Source organism: Pipistrellus kuhlii, unplaced genomic scaffold (genome assembly GCF_014108245.1).
Source record: "Pipistrellus kuhlii isolate mPipKuh1 unplaced genomic scaffold, mPipKuh1.p scaffold_m20_p_11, whole genome shotgun sequence".
Lineage (NCBI taxonomy): Eukaryota > Metazoa > Chordata > Mammalia > Chiroptera > Vespertilionidae > Pipistrellus > Pipistrellus kuhlii.
This window is the reverse complement of record NW_023425416.1, coordinates 19,945,277-19,965,054: the sequence shown is the minus strand read 5'-3', so window position 1 is coordinate 19,965,054 and position 19,778 is coordinate 19,945,277. Positions and strand designations below refer to the sequence as shown.

The 19,778-nt window shown below is 51.2% G+C and overlaps 1 protein-coding gene and 1 pseudogene across 1 annotated transcript in view; both read right to left on the bottom strand.

Moving 5' to 3' along the window:
- The window catches only part of IRAK2 (interleukin 1 receptor associated kinase 2), a 59,308-nt gene that overhangs the window by 31,369 nt on the left and 8,161 nt on the right, over window positions 1–19,778 (bottom strand). The window contains exon 2 of the mRNA XM_036431099.2: window positions 16,309–16,491. Coding sequence (XP_036286992.1) covers window positions 16,309–16,491 — 183 coding nt within the window. The remainder of the gene's footprint in view (window positions 1–16,308; window positions 16,492–19,778) is intronic.
- Window positions 16,082–16,247, bottom strand: LOC118715831 (annotated as a pseudogene).

Genomic DNA, 19,778 nt, shown 5'->3' with positions numbered 1-19,778 from the left:
GGGTGGGAGTCTTCATTTTCATCTAAATTGTTTCCCCCTTTTTTTCAGTTTTAGTATACTTACTTTTCAATTATGGCAAAATACACATAACATAGATTTACCATCATAACCATTTTTAAGTGTTGAGTTCAGTGGCATTAAGTACATTCACATTGCTGTGAAACTACCACCACCACCATCCATCTCCAGAAATTCTGTCCACATCAAACACTAACTCCCCATTCCCCCTCCCACAGCCCCTGGCAACAACACCCTACTTTCTGTCTCTATGTATTTTACTACTCATTAAAAAAAAAATTTTTTTTGCTGAAACCGGTTTGGCTCAGTGGATAGAGCATCAGCCTGCGGACTGAAGGGTCCCAGGTTCGATTCCGGTCAAGGGCATGTACCAGTATGGGGTGTGCAGGAGGCAGCTGGTCGATGTTTCTCTCTCATCGATGTTTCTAGCTCTCTATCCCTCTCCCTTCCTCTATGGAAAATCAATAAAATATATATATTTTTTATTATTATTATTATTTTTTTTTTTAGTAAATGAGCTTCTATTTTATTTTATTCACCGTATAACACTTGCACCTCTTCCTCCATGGGGGTTCTACAGGTTCTCAAGTAAAATAGTTCATTAACCCAATTACCAATATAGCCATCAAGGGCATAGGAAACTATATCCTTCGAGGCCGTCTCATAAACCACATGTGGGAGGCATTACAGAGAACTCCGTCCAGCTTGAACAACCAGTCTGTCTGCTGGTTACTGACAACTCCTGAGTATCTCTTCCTTTTTTGTTTAATCATCGCCTGAGGATATATTTTTATTGATTTTTTTAATACATTTTATTGATTTTTTACAGAGAGGAAGAGAGAAGGAGACAGAGTTAGAAACATCGATGAGAGAGAATCATCGATCAGCTGCCTCCTGCACACCTCCTACTGGGAATGTGCCCGCAACCAAGGTACATGCCCTTGACCGGAATCAAACCTGGGACCTTTCAGTCGGCAGCAGGCTGACGCTCTATTCAATGAGCCAAACAGGTTAGGGCTATTTTTATTGACTTTAGAGAGGAAGGTAGAGGGGGGGGGCGGGGGGGAGAGAGAAACATCGATGTGAGACAGAAACATTGGTTGCCTCCAGCATGAGCCCCAACTGGAGATCAAATCTGAAACCCAGGTATGTGCCTTGACTGGGAATCAAACCTGAGACCTTTCAATAAATGGGACAACGCTCCAACCAACTGATCCACACCTGCCAGGGCTCTGAGTATCTTCTTTTAAGTGAATCTTCATGGTTTTGTTTCCATCCCCGTACCTGATTATTTCATGAGCAAAGACATCGATGGGTTTGACAAGGATAAACGCATGAACTTTTTTCCTAATGCCTACTCTGGTAGCATAATGCTTCTTGCCATTCTTACGCCACATCATTTGAGTGGGTTTCAGCTCCCAAGTTAAGTTACAAGCTGCTTGAGGGATAGCACTGTGCCTTTTATCTCTTTTGAATCCACCCCCGTGTCCAGAATGACGCCCAGCTCAGAGCAGGGGCTCCAGGACCGGGGGTGATGGTCTCTGTAGGGAGTCAGAGTGGCTGAATCTCCTTCGGTGGCTCCGTCTTCCGTCACCACCAGCGTGCCGGCCCACGTGGAGTCTGGGAGGCAGAGGCCTTAGGACCTGTTCTTTTTTAAAAAATATATTTTATTGGTTTCTTACAGAGAGGAAGAGAGAGAGATAGAAAGAGTTAGAAACACTGATGAGAGAGTCATCAATCAGCTGCCTCTTGCACGTCCCCCACTGGGGATGTGCCCGCAACCGAGGTACATGCCCTTGACCAGAATCGAACCTGGGATCCTTCAGTCCGAAGGCTGACACTCTATCCACTGAGCCAAACCGGTTTCGGCGGACCTGTCCTTCTCCGGAGCAGTTTCCTCATCGCTCGGGAGGCCACAGCCTAGCCGCTGCCACTGCCCCAGCGGACAGCTGGCCGGAGTGGTGGCAGCAGGCGCCCGCCCTGAGTGTCTTCACGTGTGCTTTTCACTCTTTAACAGCAAATAGAAAGATGTTGTGTGCATATCCATTGACGTGGAAAGGTGTTAATATATTGAGTGAACAAAAAAGGATACATGTGTTACCAATGTTTTGATAAAATATGTGTAAAAATAGAGAAGACATCCATCTACGGAGAGAAAAAGAGCCTAAGAACGTACACCAAATGTTCACAATGATTATTTCTAGGTGTTGTAATTATCAATAAATGTACACTCTAGGTTTGGGGAGGTTTATATTTTTCAGTTTATTCACATTATAGAATTTTTCAACAGTGAAAATGGGTTTGTTGCATAGAAAAGTATGTTTCTCTCTTTTATTTTAAATAGTTTTATTGATTTCAGAGAGGAAGGGAGAGGGAGAAAGAGATACCCTGTTTCCCCGAAAATAAGTGTCTTATTTAATTTTTTCTCCCAAAGTTGCGCTTATTTTCAGGGGATGTCTTATCTTTCCATGCTCTAGGTCTTATTTTCAGAGGATATCTTATTTTCGGGGAAACATAGTAGAAACATCAACGATGAGAGAGAATCATTGATCGGCCACCTCCTGCCTGCAACCCAGGCATGTGCCCTTGACCGGACAGAATCAAACCCGGGACCCTTCAGTCCACAGCCTGATGCTCTATCCACTGAGCTACACCAGCGAGGGCATGGAACTGAGTCTTCTGAACTAGAGTTACCAAAAACCGTGTGCCCTGGAAAGTCCCTCGGGCCCAGACCAGGAAGCAGGCGGTCACTAAACTCAGATCCAACTCCCTTCTGGTGTTTGCTACCGAGTGTCTAACGTGCACTGATATTTAGGAGGAAAGAACCTGGGATTCGGGGCGGGGAGGAGACGCGCCTGAGGGAGGAAAGTGAAACAAGGGGCACTGAGGCAGGAAGTGGGATCCCCTCCCAGAAGGAATGCGAAGAGGCAGGGCTGGGTGCCTGGAGAACACGCTCTTCACGCTCCCCAGCTGGGGACCTCAGGAGTCTCACAGGGGCGGCCATGGACCACACCACCCTCTCTCCAGCTCCCCTCAGCGGAGGCCCTTCTGGCCCAAACGGGGAGCCCAGATGCTGGTTACTCACCCACAGCAGCCCTGCAGGCAGGACCTCTGGTGTCACCGAGCTGTGTCTTAGGAACGGGCTGCCTCCCACAGGCCGGGGAGAGCACAGTCCCCGTAAAAAATGCAACAGGGAACCACCCCTGAGGTGAGTGCTGATTCCTGCATTGACTGATGGGGGGGGCACAGATACGGATACTGTGCCCCGGTCAGGAAGGGGCCACCCCATGCCACTTGGTGTCCGTGTGTCTTTATCTTCCCTGACAATCCGCCTGGTGTAGGACATGGCCTCTTTCCCGGCACCCTTCCTCCACAGACTGCTAGGGTAGGATCCGGTGTTCCCCAAAGGGCCACATTCTGTGTATGAGGCAAAAAGGCAGAGGGGCCCGGCTCCTCTGGGACCGCAGGCTGCCATTCCCTGCAGAGCCAGGCCACAAGGAGCTGCTCCCCACTGCCTGGGCTCCCGCAGGTCCCACTGCACCCCGAACTGCCCGTGGGCCCAGGAGAAGCACCGCCCCCCGTGTCTCCGCATCTGTCACACAGGGGGGAGGGCGAGGCCTGGCCCGACCTGAGCTCAGGGCCCTTTTCCTGTTGACTCTGTTCCCCTTCCTGCTCAGTCTTTCTGTCTCAGCCAAGACACATTTGGCAGAATCGCCCATTTATGGCTGCCCTCCATGGCCTCCGCCCACGGGGAACGTAAAAGGCGTTGTTGCCCAAACCGGTTTGGCTCAGTGGTAGAACGTCGGCCTGCGGACTGAAGGGTCCCAGGTTCGATTCCGGTCTAGGGCATGTACCTTGGTTGAGGGCACATCCCCGGTAGGGGAGTGTGCAGGAGGCAGCTGATGGATGTTTCTCTCTCATCGATGTTTCTAGCTCTCTATCCCTCTCACTTCCTCTCTGTAAAAAAAAAAAAAAAAAAAAAAAAATCAATAAAAAAATATATTTTGTAAAAAGGCGTTGTTGTGTTTCCATTCTAAGGAGAGTCCGGTTTCTCTCTTGTTTACCTTGTTCTTTCTCAGTGGCTTGCAGTGGCCTACAGCTGGGAGCGGAGGGGGCGTGGGGAGTGGACTCCCCCGGGAGGATGCTCTGAGGCTGAGCCTGTCAGCACTGGCTGGTCACACTCGCACTCGCACTCGGAGAGCTCAGCTGACAGGAGCCCCATGCCAGTCCCGTCCGTCCGTCCGTCCGTCCGTCCCAGGAGACAGTCTGATGAGAGGTTCTGGTTTCCTGTGAAACCCCGCCTCAGCAAGCTGTGGGTGCTCAGATGTCTTTCAGACAATAAATAAGACGTTTGGACACCTTCCTTTCCACCCTTGAGTGGTGGCCACCCGGTCTGAGGGGGAAGGTACAGAGCAGGCCTTTGCCTGCCACCTTCCCCCCATCAGAAGCAGAAGAGGGAGGAGGCGTGGCTCTCTGCCCTTCCTGCCTGGAAACCCGCCTCTGAGAGCTGATCAGACAAACACCACTCCGCCAGGCGGTAGGCGGAGAGTCCTGGAAATAAAAACAGAACCTCGAGGGCACGAAGGGTGGAGGAGGCCGGCGTGGTCAGGAGGAGGGGAGGGGGTGAGCTCCGATCGCACTGCGGGTTTCCTGTCTGCGAAGGCCACGCTGGTTCTATCGTTACTGTGACCGATGCGGAGGCGCAGCCCCAGGCTCCCAGGACGTTTTCCCCTGGGATCACAGTCTCAGATTCCACACCAACCTGACTGCAGTATCAACCCAAAAACATAAACGTGATTAAACACACACACACACACACAGAACCGAAGCGCCCTGGCCAGTGTGGCTCAGCTGGTTGGGGCATTGTCTCGTATACCAAAAAGCCGAGGGTTCAATTCCCAGTCAGGGCAGATTCAACCTCTCCTCTCCCCACCCCATTAGAGTACGTATGGGAGGCAACCAATCGATATTTCTCTCTCTCTCTCCCCCTTTCTCTTCCTCTCTGTCTGAAATCAATGAGAACATGTCCTTGGATGAGGATTAAAAAAAAAAAGCCCTAGCCAGTTTGGCTCAGTAGATAGAGTGTCAGCCTGCCAGTGGTCAGGCTCACTGGCAAGGGAAGCCTTTGAAGTCTCATCTGACAAATGAGGGAGGAGCTGTCCCCACACCGGAGAGCGGCCATGAGCGGGAGGTGAGGCGGCGCCCGGCCGTTACCCGCTGTAGGCCAGGCCTTGTCCCCGGGCTCTGCTGCAGGCCTGGCCCGTTTACCTGCGATACCAGCTCTGGGGACGAGCTCCAGCTGCTCTCTCTGTGTTAGACCTCCGGGAAGTGAAACCCGGGACAGTTCTTTTGTTTATTTGTGCCCCATTGCCCTCCCGTGAAAGGCTTATGCATGGTGGGCCCCTGGCAGAGGGGGTCCGGGGTCCCCTCCCCGACTGCCCAGGAACGCTTAACACGACAGTAAACCCGGCACCGCACACGTGAGCAGAAGGGCCCCGAGCTGCTGATAAGGTCTTTCCTCCGTGGGCGCACTCTGGAAATCCCCTCATCCTCCACGGCCCCCAAGTTAAACAGTGAGGCAACATTTATACACTGCTTTTCATTCTTCAGCTGACTCAGATGGTTGGAGTAAACAAATGAAAGTGGTTCAGCCATAACTAAAGCACCCTGATACATAGCTTTCTAGGCCTTTTCTTTTCCTTTCCTAATCCCTGGGCTCACTCAGCCCTCCTGGGAATCCAAAGTTCTGTCCCCACTACAACACACACACACACACACACACACACACACACACACACACACCCCGTCTCAAAATTACCAATTCAATCCAGGGACAAAATCAGGTAAATCTGAGGGCATGCTCTGTTTTCCTTCTCCCCCTTTCCCTCTCCCCTCCCCGCCCCGCCCATGGACCCGTACTGCAACAGCTGCTAAATGACTCATCTCCCCCATTCATGCTTTTGTTGTGTTAGGGACTAGGGATTTCATTCCTTATAAAACTGACGTGACCCTGCCCTTCAGCTAGCTAAACAAGAGATATCTAATTATAAACTGGGTGAATTTATATTTTTCAGAGGGGGGAGTGAGATTTGATGCCATCTAGGGACCTACCCCAGTAAGGGTTAAGGTCAAGGGGGCCTGAGTTCCCATCCGGGGCATGTTACTCAGTGTCTGAGCCTAGCTGCGTCATTATAACGCGGGGATAATAGGATTGGTGCGGTGAATCCAAGTTATATGACTAGAACCCAGGCACACTGGCTCCTAACCTGGGAGGCCTTGGCCCAATGCTACCGGCTCCACTGGCAAGCTCCTGGTGGCCGTAGGGTCTGACTCCTCAGGCTTGGTTCTTTCTAATCCTCGCCTGAGGAAATGTTTGCATTACTTTCAGAGTGTGGAAGGGATGGGGAGACAAAACATCATTGTGAGAAAATCCATCGGCTGTCTCCAGGGCTCCTGTCCTGACCAGGGCTGGGGATCAGGGCTGGGGACGGAGCCTGCAACTGGGGTACACGCTCTTGACCGGAATTGAACCTAGGACCCTTCAGTTTGCAGGCCGACACGTCACGCATTGCGCCAAACCGGGCAGGGCCCTGTACATGCTTCATTGTTCCCGGGTAGCTGGAAAGGGGCGGATGTCGGGAACGCTTCCAACAGTCAGGAACGCTTCCAAGAGAGCAAACACGAGCCCTGTCTGACCTTGCAACACCTCAGCCTCTTTGGGATAAAAAAGAGTCCATTCTCTTGTGTCCTTTTTAGGCAGCTGCCAAAAATTCCCCACTCCATGAGAGCTCAGCTCCAGGAAGGAAATGGCGCTGAACAAGATGCCAAACCTAAAGCTGGAAGCCGTCAAGATTGCACAACCAAGGAGAGTCTACCCGAAAACCGAGAACGGAAGACTCCCAGGAGGATGGCGGCAGCAGATGAGACGCTAAACCGTGGTCGCCTCCCAAATCCTTTCCGGTTCCAGAAGCTCCTTGCTCTCCTATTCAGCCGATACCCGGAGCCACCCGGGCCCCCGTTCCACACAGGGGCCTGAGCAGCGGGATCCTCCCCAGGGACAAGCCCTCTGAAATCTCCCCTGGGCTCCAGGGGAAAGCAAACGGCCACCACCGTCAAACTCCGGGTGGCCTGGCCCTGCCCTCTCCAGTCCTGGCCCACTCCCCTCCTGCTGTCCTCTGGCTAAGGGAGGCGCCATGGCCTCTCCTGGGTCCTCACACATGGCTTCCTCCCACCACCAGGCCTTTGCGGGTGCTGTCCCCTTCGCCCAGGAATGCTGTGTGGTCTCTCGCTTCGGCCGGCCCACGCATCCTCTGAATGGAGACTTCGGTTTCACTTCCTCGGGGAAGCCTCCCCGATGAGATCAAATCTTCCCCTCCTCCCCTGTCCTACCTATCGCCTACCCTACCTACGCTTCTCCTTTGAGCCCTCACACCGTGGTGGGTAATGCGTCTCCATGTCATCATGCACGCTGGACGGCAAGCTCCTTGAGGTCTAGGACCTTGTCTGTCATTCCATTGCTGTGTCCCCTGTGCCTAGCACTGAGCAGGACACACCTGATACATATTTCTTTAGTTCGTCACTGAGTCTCTTGCTCAGCTCTGTGTATCCAACTCCCTGTGGGGAGGAACGAGAGAGAGTGTCAACTCACAGGTGAGGCACACCTGGCTTCTAGCCTCCAAACTGGGGCTAGAGCCATCTGATCCCAACCATCCACAGGCTCAGCTCCTGGGCCTGCTTTTGGCAGCGTTTCCCTGGCTCCAGAGCTCAGCGGCGATGGCAGGCAAGCCGTCTTTAGCTGGAAGCCACAGCTCTGACCCTTTGGCCTCTCCTCTCATCCCCGCGCCTAAGCCTCCCACATGGTGACACGTGGCTTCCGCTGCCGGGCTCACAGGCCCCTCCTGAGCCGGGCCGTCAGGAAAGGTCCCTCGTAGGTTAGGGCTCTTCACTTCCCACTTCAGATGAGGCCACAGAGAATACTGAACAGGAGAGCCTTCCCCCGCCCCACCCCACCCCAATGCCTGGCCTTCCCCAACCCTCCAGGACAGAGCCAGGGGGTAGAGAACCCCGAGTGAGAGCAGTGCTTCTTTTTGTTGTTGTTGTTAATCCTCACCTGAGGATACTGTTCCATTGGTTTTTAGAGAGAGTGGAAAGGAGAAGTGAGAAATATCAAAAATCAATGTGGTGAATAACATCGATTGGTTGCCTCCCGGACTCTTCCGTCTGTCCTCGGGCCAAGGCTCTGCCCACTGAACCAAACCAGCCAGGGCGAGCAGTGGTTCTTCAATCTTCATGGCATCAGAGCCGGCCCCGCCCCGGAGTTCCTGAGTAGCAGATTAGGTGAGGCTCAGGGATTTGCATTCTAACAAGTTCCCAAATCTGGGGCACCCATGTGAGAATCACTGGCTTCCTGAGAAGAAGGGGGGGCTGCCGGATGGACCAGGCCAAGGACTGGCTCCCCTAGCAGAAGGGACTTTTTACAGTTCCTGTCAGCCAGACTTGTCAACTACTTCAACAAGTACTTCAGAGGAGAGTTTTCATTGGCTTCCTATTCAGGTTCCACCGCCGACGAGGGACTACAAATCACCCACAGGTCCTGGGCCGGGAGCTAAAAGAACTGATGAGGCCTTCAGGCCGGTCTCCCTTGCATGTTTTCCGGTGGGAAGACAGGTGTATGTGGATATTTGGGTGGCCCAAAGGGGAGGATCGTAGGGCGACTGCTGAGAGATCACTTCCTCTCCAGGAGTAATAGAAGCTTTAGTTGTGCACATAACCTCCCAGCTAAAGATTACATTTCCCAGCCTCCCTTGCAAGTAGGTGTGATCATGTGACTGGGTCCTGGCCAGTGGCTTGTGAAGGGAAATTAGGTGTGCAGCTTCCTGGGCACACCCAGCTGGCTGGCTGGAATGTGCTGACGGGGACACGGGGCAGCCATCTCAAGTATGAGTAAGCCGCCGGATGTCCAAGGCCACAGAGCAATGGAAAAGCAAGAGCCTGGTCCTCCACACCATTGAGCTGCCCTATTGAAGCGGGTCAGTAAGAAGCTAGGAAGCCTTGGCCGTTGTGGTTCAGTGGTTAGAGTGTCAGCCTGCACACCTAAGCGTCTCGGGTTTGATTCTCAGGCAAGGCCACATGCCTGAGTTGAGGCAACCAGTCAATGTGTGTCTCTCACATCGATGTTTCTCTCGCTCTCTTTCTCTGTCCCTCCCTTCCACTCTGAAAAGCAATGGAAAAAATATCCTCTGGTAAGGATTAACAAAACAAAACAAAATAAGGCTAGGGAAATTCTTTGGAAAGTGGAATTGGGAAACTGTGACAGGTAACCAAACAAACTGGCCGAGAAATGTACAACCAGATACACACTCAGGTCCCCAGAATGGAAAGCCCTGGGTGCCGAGCAACAGGTAAGACTGGTGCCAGACCTTGCCCCCAGGGTGGCCTTCCCTCCCCTGGCACATGGCTGGCCATGTGACTTCATATCACTGGTCATGTGGTTTTAGACTCCCTCCCCCCTTTCCTCCCTAGAAATAACACCTAGGCCTCAGTTGTGTTTCAGCTCCAGAAAAGAAACAAGACCAGCTGTGACAAACAAAACCCCTGCCCTGGTGTCAGCCAATCAGTGAAGACCAGGACCCTGAACCGACAGGCCTGGAAAAGCTGATGAAGATTCTTTTGCCATCCTTTCCTAAGGCCTCCCCTAAATGCCCAGGCTTTAAAACTCTCAAGACAAAGGACCCAGCACCCTGACTCCCTCCTGGGAGCAAGCCCGTGCCCTTCCCTTCCTCCTTTTCTTTTTTCTTCTTCTTTTTTAAAAAAAAATATATTTTATTGATTTTTCACAGAGAGGAAGAGAGAGGGATAGAGAGTTAGAAACATCGATGAGAGAGAATCACTGATCAGCTGCCTCCTGCACACCCCCTACTGGGGATGTGCCCGCAACCAAGTACATGGCCTTGACCGGAATCGAACCTGGTACCCTCCAGTCTGCAGGCCGACGCTCTATCCAACGAGCCAAACCGGTTTTGGCCCTTTCTCCTTTTCTTCCCTCACAAGCGTGCATCTCCCAGACCCTAAGGGACCCCAGGAGACTTGGAACCAGGGGAGCACTGGGTAGCGGTGGCTCAGCCCAGGCCACTCCCCTGAACCTGTCCCCAAGGCCCCCTTTTTCTCTGACTTTCCCGTGAGCCCACAGCCGCCTGGCCTGGGCTCATGTCTCTCCCGTATGTTTCTGGAGAGACAAAGCAGCCCTGCCTAGTCTCCTGCTGTCTCTTCTGTCCCAGCCCTCCTCCTCTCACTGTCCCCAGCCTCAGTAACCGTGCTCCCAAATCACCTGGACTCACGCGCTGCACATCTTTCCTGCATGAAGTCAAGAACCTACCCTCGGGGCCTGGGCCCCTCCTGTAGCACTCTCAGCCCCGGGCAGCCACAGGAGAGGAAAACAAACTGACTTCTTTTATTTAAAAGTCACTGGAGTCTGCCTTGAGTAACAGCATGAACCCGGAATGCTGCTACAGGGCACCACCCAGGAGTGGCTGCGAGGGTAAAAAGAGCTGACACGGGCAGGTCTGCTGGAGGACGGGTTGGGTAGCTGGGTAATAAGCCTGTACCAGTTTACTCTAATTCTTATGACACTTGGTGTTGGACAAATTGAATGAAATAATGGTCTCTCGGCAATTAAGGTCAAGAAAATCCCAAGGAGCAGAAACCCACATACCCAGCACAATCAGGCCAGCAGCCACCCACAACACGTGATTTCAAAAGACTTGACGCCTGTGTGGTCCCCGACTGTGGTTACCACACATCACCTTTCAGTTCAGGCCCAGCCTTCAGAAGGGCCTCCGTTAAATACAAGCACTAGTGCCGGAGCCGAGGAAGCCACTTTATATCTAGGACTTCCTGTAGGTGTGATTGCCAAACACCAGTTTTATTCAAATCTAGCCAAAGCCCTTTAAGTGGTAGGCAGAAGTCAGGTTCTCAAACTGCCAGAGGCTGAGCAAGGCCATTAGCAATCTTCAACGAGTACATGCAAAATAAGGTTTCACTAATGTGCCTGTTACCGGAAAGGGGACTTGGCCCGGATGGTAGTGTTTGGGTTCTTGACTTTATGCAGGAAATACTTCCCAGCAGTGAAATATTTGAGGACTTTTGTTGGACATTTGGAGGACATTTGTTGAACCTGGGAACAGTGAAACAAGAAAGGGCCTAGGACAGTGGTCGGCAAACTCATTAGTCAACGGAGCCAAATATCAACAGGACAACGACTGAAATTTCTTTCGAGAGCCACATTTTTTAAACTTAAACTTCTTCTAATGCCACTTCTTCAAAATAGACTCGCCCAGGCCGTGGTATTCTGTGGAAGAGCCATCCTCAAGGGGCCAAAGAGACTCATGTGGCTCTTGAGCCATAGTTTGCCGACCATGGGCCAAGGATAACAGAAGGACTAGGTGGGGAAATGAGCCTAGGCTGGGCTGCTTTGGCTCACTGCGACATCAGAGAAAAGGGGGTTCTTGGGGGAAAGTTGGGGGGGGGGGGGTGCCTAGATGAAATGCCACTGCCCTTTGCTGCCCTGGTTGCAAGCCTCATGGGGTCCCTTAGAGTTTAGGAGGTGCGTGCCTGTGGGGGGAGAAGGAGGGAGGTGTAGGTGTGCTCCTGGGAGAGAGAGAGAGTGTGTGTGAGCTGGGACCTTGTTTTGAGGGTTTTAAAGGCTGGTTGTTACCCAGCCGGTATGGCCCAGTGGTTGAACATCAACCTATGAAGGTCACAGTTCAATTCCCAGTCAAGGCACATGTGTGGGTTGCAGGCTCAATCCTGGGGATTGTGCAAGAGGCAGACAATCAATGATTCTCTCTCATAATTGATGTTTCTATCTCTCTCTCTCTCTCTCTCGTCCTGTCTGAAAGTAAATAAAAATATATTTTAAAAATAAAATAAAGGCTGGTTATTTAGAGGAGGGTTTCAATAGAATAGTCATCAACTTTGTGCTGATGTACCAAAATGAGATTTATTCTCTTTATCTGTCCTTGGGTGTGGCAGGCAAATAGCACTAATTGGATTTCTACCATCTACCCTGTTTCCCCGAAAATAAGACAGTGTCTTATATTAATTTTTGCTCCCAGAGATGCGCTAGGTCTTATTTTCAGGGGATGTCTTATTTTTCCATGAAGAAGAATACGGTACACACTTATTGTTAAATGAAAACAAAGGAAATTTATTACCTGTATACGGTACGGTAGTACGGAAGTTGTCAACACAAACCAGACAAACTGTGAATCCTACAGTATCAAGAATTTACTCATTTATTCAATGACAATCATGTCATCATCTTCTGGAACATCATCATAACAATCCAATTCCTGAATTTCCTGGTGAATTTCTTTTGACTCCATGTCTTTCAGAATCAGTGGACCAAATCTCTCATGTTTAGCAATAGCATTCTGAGACAGAGCCTAGGGGGGGCCTTATTTTCAGGGGGATGCCTTATATTTCACTCAAAGGAAACCTGTAAGTAGGTCTTATTTTCGGAGGATGTTTTATTTTCGGGGAAACACGGTATCTCCCTGAGTAGGGTGATTTAAGCTATTTACCCTCTGGTTGGGGGGAAGTGCAAACCATGTATTTTTAAAAAGTATCTTTTAATTAATTTTTTAGAGAGAAACATGGATATTAGAGAGATTTGATCCGCTGCCTCCTGCTTGCCCCCTACCAAGAAATGAACCTTTTGGTGCATGGGAGGACGCTCAACCAACTGAGCCACACTGGCCAACACCAAACCATTTACTCTTAACTGCCCTTGGTTTAGGGACGATAGGATTTTCTCGATGGCTGCAAATTGCTATTTACTAGTAACTACCTGTCTCAGTTTCCCTATTCCTAGCTTCTTACTCTCCTGCCTCACTACTCTTAGGGAAGGGAAACCTGCTTTGACCAGTTGGAATACAGAAACTTAAAATGCTTTCCACACACGGTCTTTACTGCCTCCAAAGAGTAACAGAAACTGATGGCACTTATTTTTCCCCTCCGGAAAATAAAAAGGTACAGAAAGGGGCGCTACCTTGCCCGGGGACCCAAAGCAATAGTAAAAACACAACCAAACTCACAAAATAGGAGAACAGCCAGGGGGTTTGTGGATGTGGAAACAAGCAGGCTTCACTCTCTCTTCCTCAGGCAGCTGTAACCAGCCAGGCCCAGCGGGGGGGAGAAAGCAGCGGGGAGCAGAGGTGGGCAGACTCTCACAGCCCCCAGGGGACAGAGGTGTGGGGACAGGAAAGAGGGGTCTGAGGAAAGTTCTACGCAGAAGGGAAGGGGACAGGCAAAATGTCGCACTGTTTCCTGGAAACCCAAGCACTTAGCTCTCTGATGTTCTCACGAGAAAAGCTGAGAATAGAGGCTCTGGATCCAGACCGGGAGAAACACGGATGTGAGAGACACACACCCACTGGAGCCCCAACCAGGAGGATCCTGCAACCAAGGGAGACTGAAACCGACAACGGGCCAAAACCGGTGTTACGCCCAGACTTCGTGATCCCCAAGGCCTACCAAGGAGCCGAGTCTGATGCAATAAACAAAAGAGCCTCTTCCATGCCAGCACGGGCTCTGATTCCCCCAAATGTTACATTAAACATTACTTCAGAAAAACTGACTTCAAAAAATACCGCATCACTGACTTAAAGTAATTTTTTTAAGTGTAAGCATTACATACTTTTTCGTCTGACAAATGAGAATAAATCAATCCTTGAGATCTTTGATCATTACTGCTTATTCTTAACACATATAATACAGTTTAGCCTGCCATAGTTACTGCAATTAACTTTTCCTAATTCAATTTATATTTTGAACTTTTAAAGCTGGCAAGTCAAATATATTTGGCATTTTTTAGATTAATAACATTACATTTCTAACACATCCTGCTTACTTAGGGTAAAGTTTCAGCAACAGATCTGGTCATACATTTTTTCAGATCTCAAAATGTTTTCTTCTGAAGTTCAAACAAAGCACTGAATAATCTCTTTGCAGGAGAGCTAATAGTCTTGTGCTCTCCGGCCTCCCCTAGACCTATCCGCACCAGAGGCAGTTTACTAAGATTTAAGACAATGTCAGAAAAAAGAATGAATTTTGTTCATAGGTCAATCACAATTCATACTTAAGTAGCTATATGACTCTGCTTAGCTGATACCAATGACAAAGACTAAACATTGTAAGCAAGGCCATCTGGGCAGCTTCACCACAGAATCACCTGCCACTCCCTGGAGATCACTGGAGTAGCATTCAAATGCAAATGAACACATTCTTTAGCTGAAGATTCCCAGCCAGCCATTCACGTAAACTTGTTACCATTACCATCTAGTTTCCGCCTCATGGCAGGGAATTTCAAAAGCTGCTTACAATGACTTGGGAAACCAGTTTTAATTTATCTCCCAGTTAATCTCCACCACTTTTAAAGCTCATTCTGTACACAGAAAAGTTTTAAGCACAGCCCAAAACTATGCGCACTCGTTTTGAACTAGCCTTTTCTCTTTACTGAGCACAGAGATTCATCCTCGAGCTCTTCTCCCAGACCCAAGGCCTCGAGGCCTCCACACCGGCCCAGGCCCCCAGGGCCCCCCCGTCCCCACCCAGGACCCCTCGCCCCCCCCTACCCAGGCCCCCAGAGCAGAGGCTGCTGCCGGTGGCCCCGAGGAGAACGCGCGGGCCGCCCCAGGGGCTTCCCGGCTCCGCGTCCCCTTCCCCAGGCAGCCAGCAAATTAACCCAGGTGCCTGCTCCCCAAGTGAGGCCACCACTGCCCAGCCACGCTCCAACGTGCAGACTGAGCCACGCGGGAGCCCCCCCTCCGACCCAACGCCGCCAGGGGCCCCGCACCACCACGCCGGCCACACTTCGCCGGCTCCATCCTGGGGCGCCATGTCGCCCACAGATACCAAACTCAGACCTGGGAAAGGCTCACTTTCCGCAGGTGAGGCACGTCCTGGGAGAAGCTTCCATTCCTCTCCCTACATGAGGGTCTCTCTAGGGCCCTCCTGGGAGGTCAGAACGTCTTCTGAAACCTCCTGCCCGTGGCCTTCATGGTGCGTCCACCAGGCGTATTCAGGCACCAATTCCACGAGGGGTTTTACATCCCTTCAGAGCGCGCACACAAGGACACAGACACACACACACCTACCACGGGCAGTCAGGCTCTCTGGATCGAGGTCCCTCATGGTCCTGGCTGGGGATCCCGGACGAATTCCCCCATATGTTACGCCCAGTCTTCGTGATCCCCAAGGACCACCAGGGAGCTGAGTCCGTTGCAATAAACAAAAGAGCCTTTTCCATGCTGGCATGGGCTCTCTTCCGCCATGCTGCCGGCGGGAGTGGGAGGAGCCCATGCCAGCATGGAAAAGGCTCTTTTGTTTATTGCAACGGACTCAGCTCCCTGGTGGTCCTTGGGGATCATGAAGTCTGGGCGTAACACCGGTTTGGATCAATGGATAGAGCGTCGGCTTGGGGACTGAAAGGTCCAGGGTTTGATTCCGGTCAAGGGCATGTACCTTGGTTGCGGGCATATTCCCAGTAGGGGGTGTGCAAGAGGCAGCTGACCTATGACTCTCTCTCATTGATGTTTCTAACTCTCTATCTCTCTCCCTTCCTCTCTGTACAAAATCAATAAAATATATTAAAAAAGAAAAAAGAAAAGAAAAAAGAAACAGACAATGGCCTTCATGTCATGAAAATGGAAGAGTAAAGGAGAGACATGGCACTGGAGATTGAATTGGAGAAGCTAATGAGTCAGATGCAAGCCAAGCTGTGAAGGAGAAGGAAAAAAATATGTCGATGTCTAAGCTCAGAAGAGTACACGGGCTCAAGAGTTAAAACTTAATGTTTGTTTTCTTCCCTGTTGTGTTATGAAGATATGAGTGTCTGTCCTGGAAGAAATACAGTGTCTGTATCTATAAGACTTGAAGTTATAATTAAAACCGTTAGAAAAGAAAAAGAAAAGAAAAAACGGTTCTGGATCCAGACGGCCTGGGTGTGACCTCCATCTCCGCCCACTACCGGAGATAAACTCTGTGACTAATGTCTTCGTTAGAAGGTAAACTCTTTCATTCAAACTTTTTTTTTTCCATTCAAAAAATTTTAATTGCGAATGCTGCCTATTTCAGGTTGTCATATCAGAGTATTGGGGAAAGTTTCCAATTAGTAATCACCGTGCCTCAGGGAAACCTCGCTGGCTATGATACTGCCACTGCACAAAGCTCACGTAACTTTTCGAAGGATTCACAAAGGTCAAAGGCGGGAGAGCACACTCGGGGACTCACAGTTGAGGATGATCTGGGCCGCGCGGTACAGCTCCAGGTGGCACAGCAGGTCCAGCAGCTGCTGGACGGTGGCCTGGCGCATCCCCCACCACCACAGCAGCTCGCGGGTGATGCTCACGCCCTGCACCCGCTCCATGGACTTGATCTTCCGCAGCTGCGTCAGGTCCGTGATCACGTAGGAGGCTGGAAGGCGGGGGAGAGGATAGAGTCAGAAAAGCAATGCCTCCCGAGAGGGTCAGTGCATCAGCCAGGCTTCGTCCTTCACGTTTCCCCCATCGGCCCCAACCAGACCGGCAATCCCATCATCAGCACCAACGCCGATTCCACTGCATCCCGGTGCGGGCGGCACATTAACGCCTGGACCTGAACACAACGTCGCTGCCACACGAGACTCTGGAGGAAGACGCTAGGCGTGGGGGGCGGGGCCGCGAGCGTTAGCTGCTTATTTGCTTTGAGCAAGTCACTGCCCCATGGAGCCTGTGTCCTCCACTGTCACCGCGGCAACACCTCTGCCCGCCTCCCCTCCCAGACAAGCCCTGCGAGGGGGTTTGCGTGTCCCGTTCACCATTAGATCCCGGACAGAGAACAGGGCCTGGCACAGAGCCGGGCCAGGGCCAGGACTAGGGTGAGGCAGGGGAGGGCACCAGGGAGTGAAATTTAAGGAGGGACTCACTCTTAGGGCTCGTCATACGCCTGAGACGGGCTAGGAAGGCAGACCAAGTGGAACAGGGAAATGGAGACAGTTTACAGCCATCGAGGAAATTGCAATTAAATCGCCCTACCCAGGGAAGTAGATAACAGAAAATCCCATCAGTGCCATTTGTGCCATCCCCATCCGAGGATGGAAGTCAGGGAAATAAATCTCATTTAGGAGCATCAGCATAAAGCTGATGAATATTCCAGAGAGCCTCCCCTCAGGCTCCCCAGCCTGCACCCCTGCACCTTTCCTTTCCCCCCTTTCGCCTCCCTCTGCCCCTACACGGTCCTTTCGCCTTCTCTCTCCTAAGCTCAAGGGCCCTCCTTTTGTTTCTGTGACTTGTTTTCTGAGCCTAAGCAGCCCAGCCGGCTCACTTCTACTGCTTCTGGAACTTTCTAGATAAACTTTCTCTTTTTAGTTCCTGGTTCTGAATTCTTTCTTTGCCGAACTCAAGAACCGAGGTCCATCCTGACCAGATCAGTGGTTGAGCATCGACCTATGAAGAGCTTGTAGCCACTGGGGAAATTCCCAGTGGTCACAGTTCAATTCCCAGTCAGGGCACATGACTGGGTTGCAGGCTCCATCCCCAGTGGGGCTTATGCAGGCTCTCATGGATATTTCTATCTCTCTCTCTCTCTCCCTCTTCCTTCCTCTTTGAATCAATATGCGCACTCACATACACACATACACACACACATATGAACCAAGGTCCAACTTAGCCAGTAACATCTGGTTCTGTTTTGCTGCCAATATCGCCGGTAACACTTGCAGCATCTGAAGATTAGGTGTCTCCTTATGCCTCCTTAAATTTTACCCTCACCTCTAAGTCCCAGCCCTGACAGAGGAAATATGAATGAATGAATTAATGAATGAATGAATGAGCCAGCCCACCATGGCCCACCATCTTCAAAGAATAGTTAGAAGGACCAAATGAGCCTGTGGATCCAAAAGCACTTTGCCAACTCTGAAGCACACAAAATGTGCAGGGGGCTACCATTGACAATACTAAAAAGGATGCATTCCTTCTTTTCATTTTCTTTTGTGAAAGTAACTAGAGGCCCGGTGCATGAAATTCCTCAGCCCAGCCTGCACCCTCTCCAACCTGGGACATCCTTTTCACAATTCAGGATTGCTGGCCCCCTAACCACTCCCCTGATAGCCAGATTAATGCCTAACTGCTCCCCTGCCAGCCTGTTTGCCCCTAACTGACCTCCCCTGCAAGCCTGGTCCCCCCACCAACTGCCCTCCACTGCAGGCTGGGTCCGTTCCCTCACCCCCAACTGCCCTTCCCTGCAGGCCTGGTCCCTCCCAACTGCCCTCCCCTGCTGGCCATCTTGTGTACACACGGGAGCAGGCATCCTATTAGGGTACTTTCTCTTCTAACCAACCCCCTGTCCCCAGCCCCAGCCCCCCCCCACACACACACACACACAGGTGTGGTTCTGTAAGATTAAGATTTTGCAGTTTGGCCAAAAACAGTTTGGCTTAATGGATAGAGCGTCGGCTTGGGGACTGAAGGGTCCCAGGTTCGATTCCGGTCAAGGGCATGTACCTTGGTTGCGGGCATATCCCCAGTAGGGGGTGTGCAAGAGGCAGCTGATCAATGACTCTCTCATCGATGTTTCTAACTCTCTATCCCTCTTCCTTCCTCTCTGTAAAAAATCAATAAAATATATTTTAAAAAATAAAATAAAATAAAAATGTAAGTGGACAAGAGATGAAGGCCAGGAAAATACAGCCAAGGGCATGGAACACTGGGCTAGGGGTTTGGACTTGGTCCTCACAGCCATGTGAGACCTCAGAGCCGTGCTGCATGGGGCCCCTCTTCCCCGAAGGAATGGGGAAGGCGGTGGCAGCTCCTGCAGGGAGAAAGCCTCCAGGAAAGCAACCGGCTAGAATGGAAAGTTCCCGAGTTGCAACTTTAGTCACTGGAAACCCCAGGCCAGATCCCAGGCCAATAGGATGTGATGTCAGCAGGTCAGGTGCTGCCTCCAGCCTCAGAGCGAAGGGCAGAGGGAAGCGGCTGCGACTCCTCCCCCTGCGGAGGCAGCATGAGCTCATGAGAAAACAGAAGGCAGGCCGGCCCCTGGCTGTGCACTGGGTGACCTCTCAGCCAGGCCTCGGGCTCTGTGGGTGGCATTTCCTCATCGGCAGCTCGGAGAAACAGGCAAGAAGCTCTAAGTGCCTTGTCGTTTGGACGTCCTAACTCCATGAAAGAGATGTTTTTGGTGTGTTGTTTTAACATTTCTTATTGATTTCAGAGAGGAAGGGAGAGAGGGATAGAAACATCAACCATGAGAGAGAATCAGTGACGGGCTGCCTCCTGCACACCCCCTACCTGGAGATGGGGCCCGCGACCCAAGCATGCGTCCTGACCGGGAAAAGAACCGTGACCTGGTTCACAGGTCGATGCTGAACCACTGAGCCATGCCGGCAGGGCTGCATCTTTTTTTTAAATATATTTTTATTGATTTCAGAGAGGAAGAGAGAGATAGAAACATCAGTGGAGAGAGAGTCATTGAGTGGCTGCCTCCTGCAGGCCCCCTACTGGGGACTGAGCCTGTAACCTGGGCGTATACCCTTGACCAGAATCAAACCCGGGACCCTTCAGTCTGCAGGCGGACGCTTTATCCACTGAGCCACACTGGCTAGGGCGAAAGTGATGTATCTTAAGGTGTTGACTCAGCAGCATCTGACCATACCTTTAAAACAGGGTTCAAGCAAGATAGAGATCTTGGGGGATAAGGCACTGCCGAGGGCCCTGTTACACCGG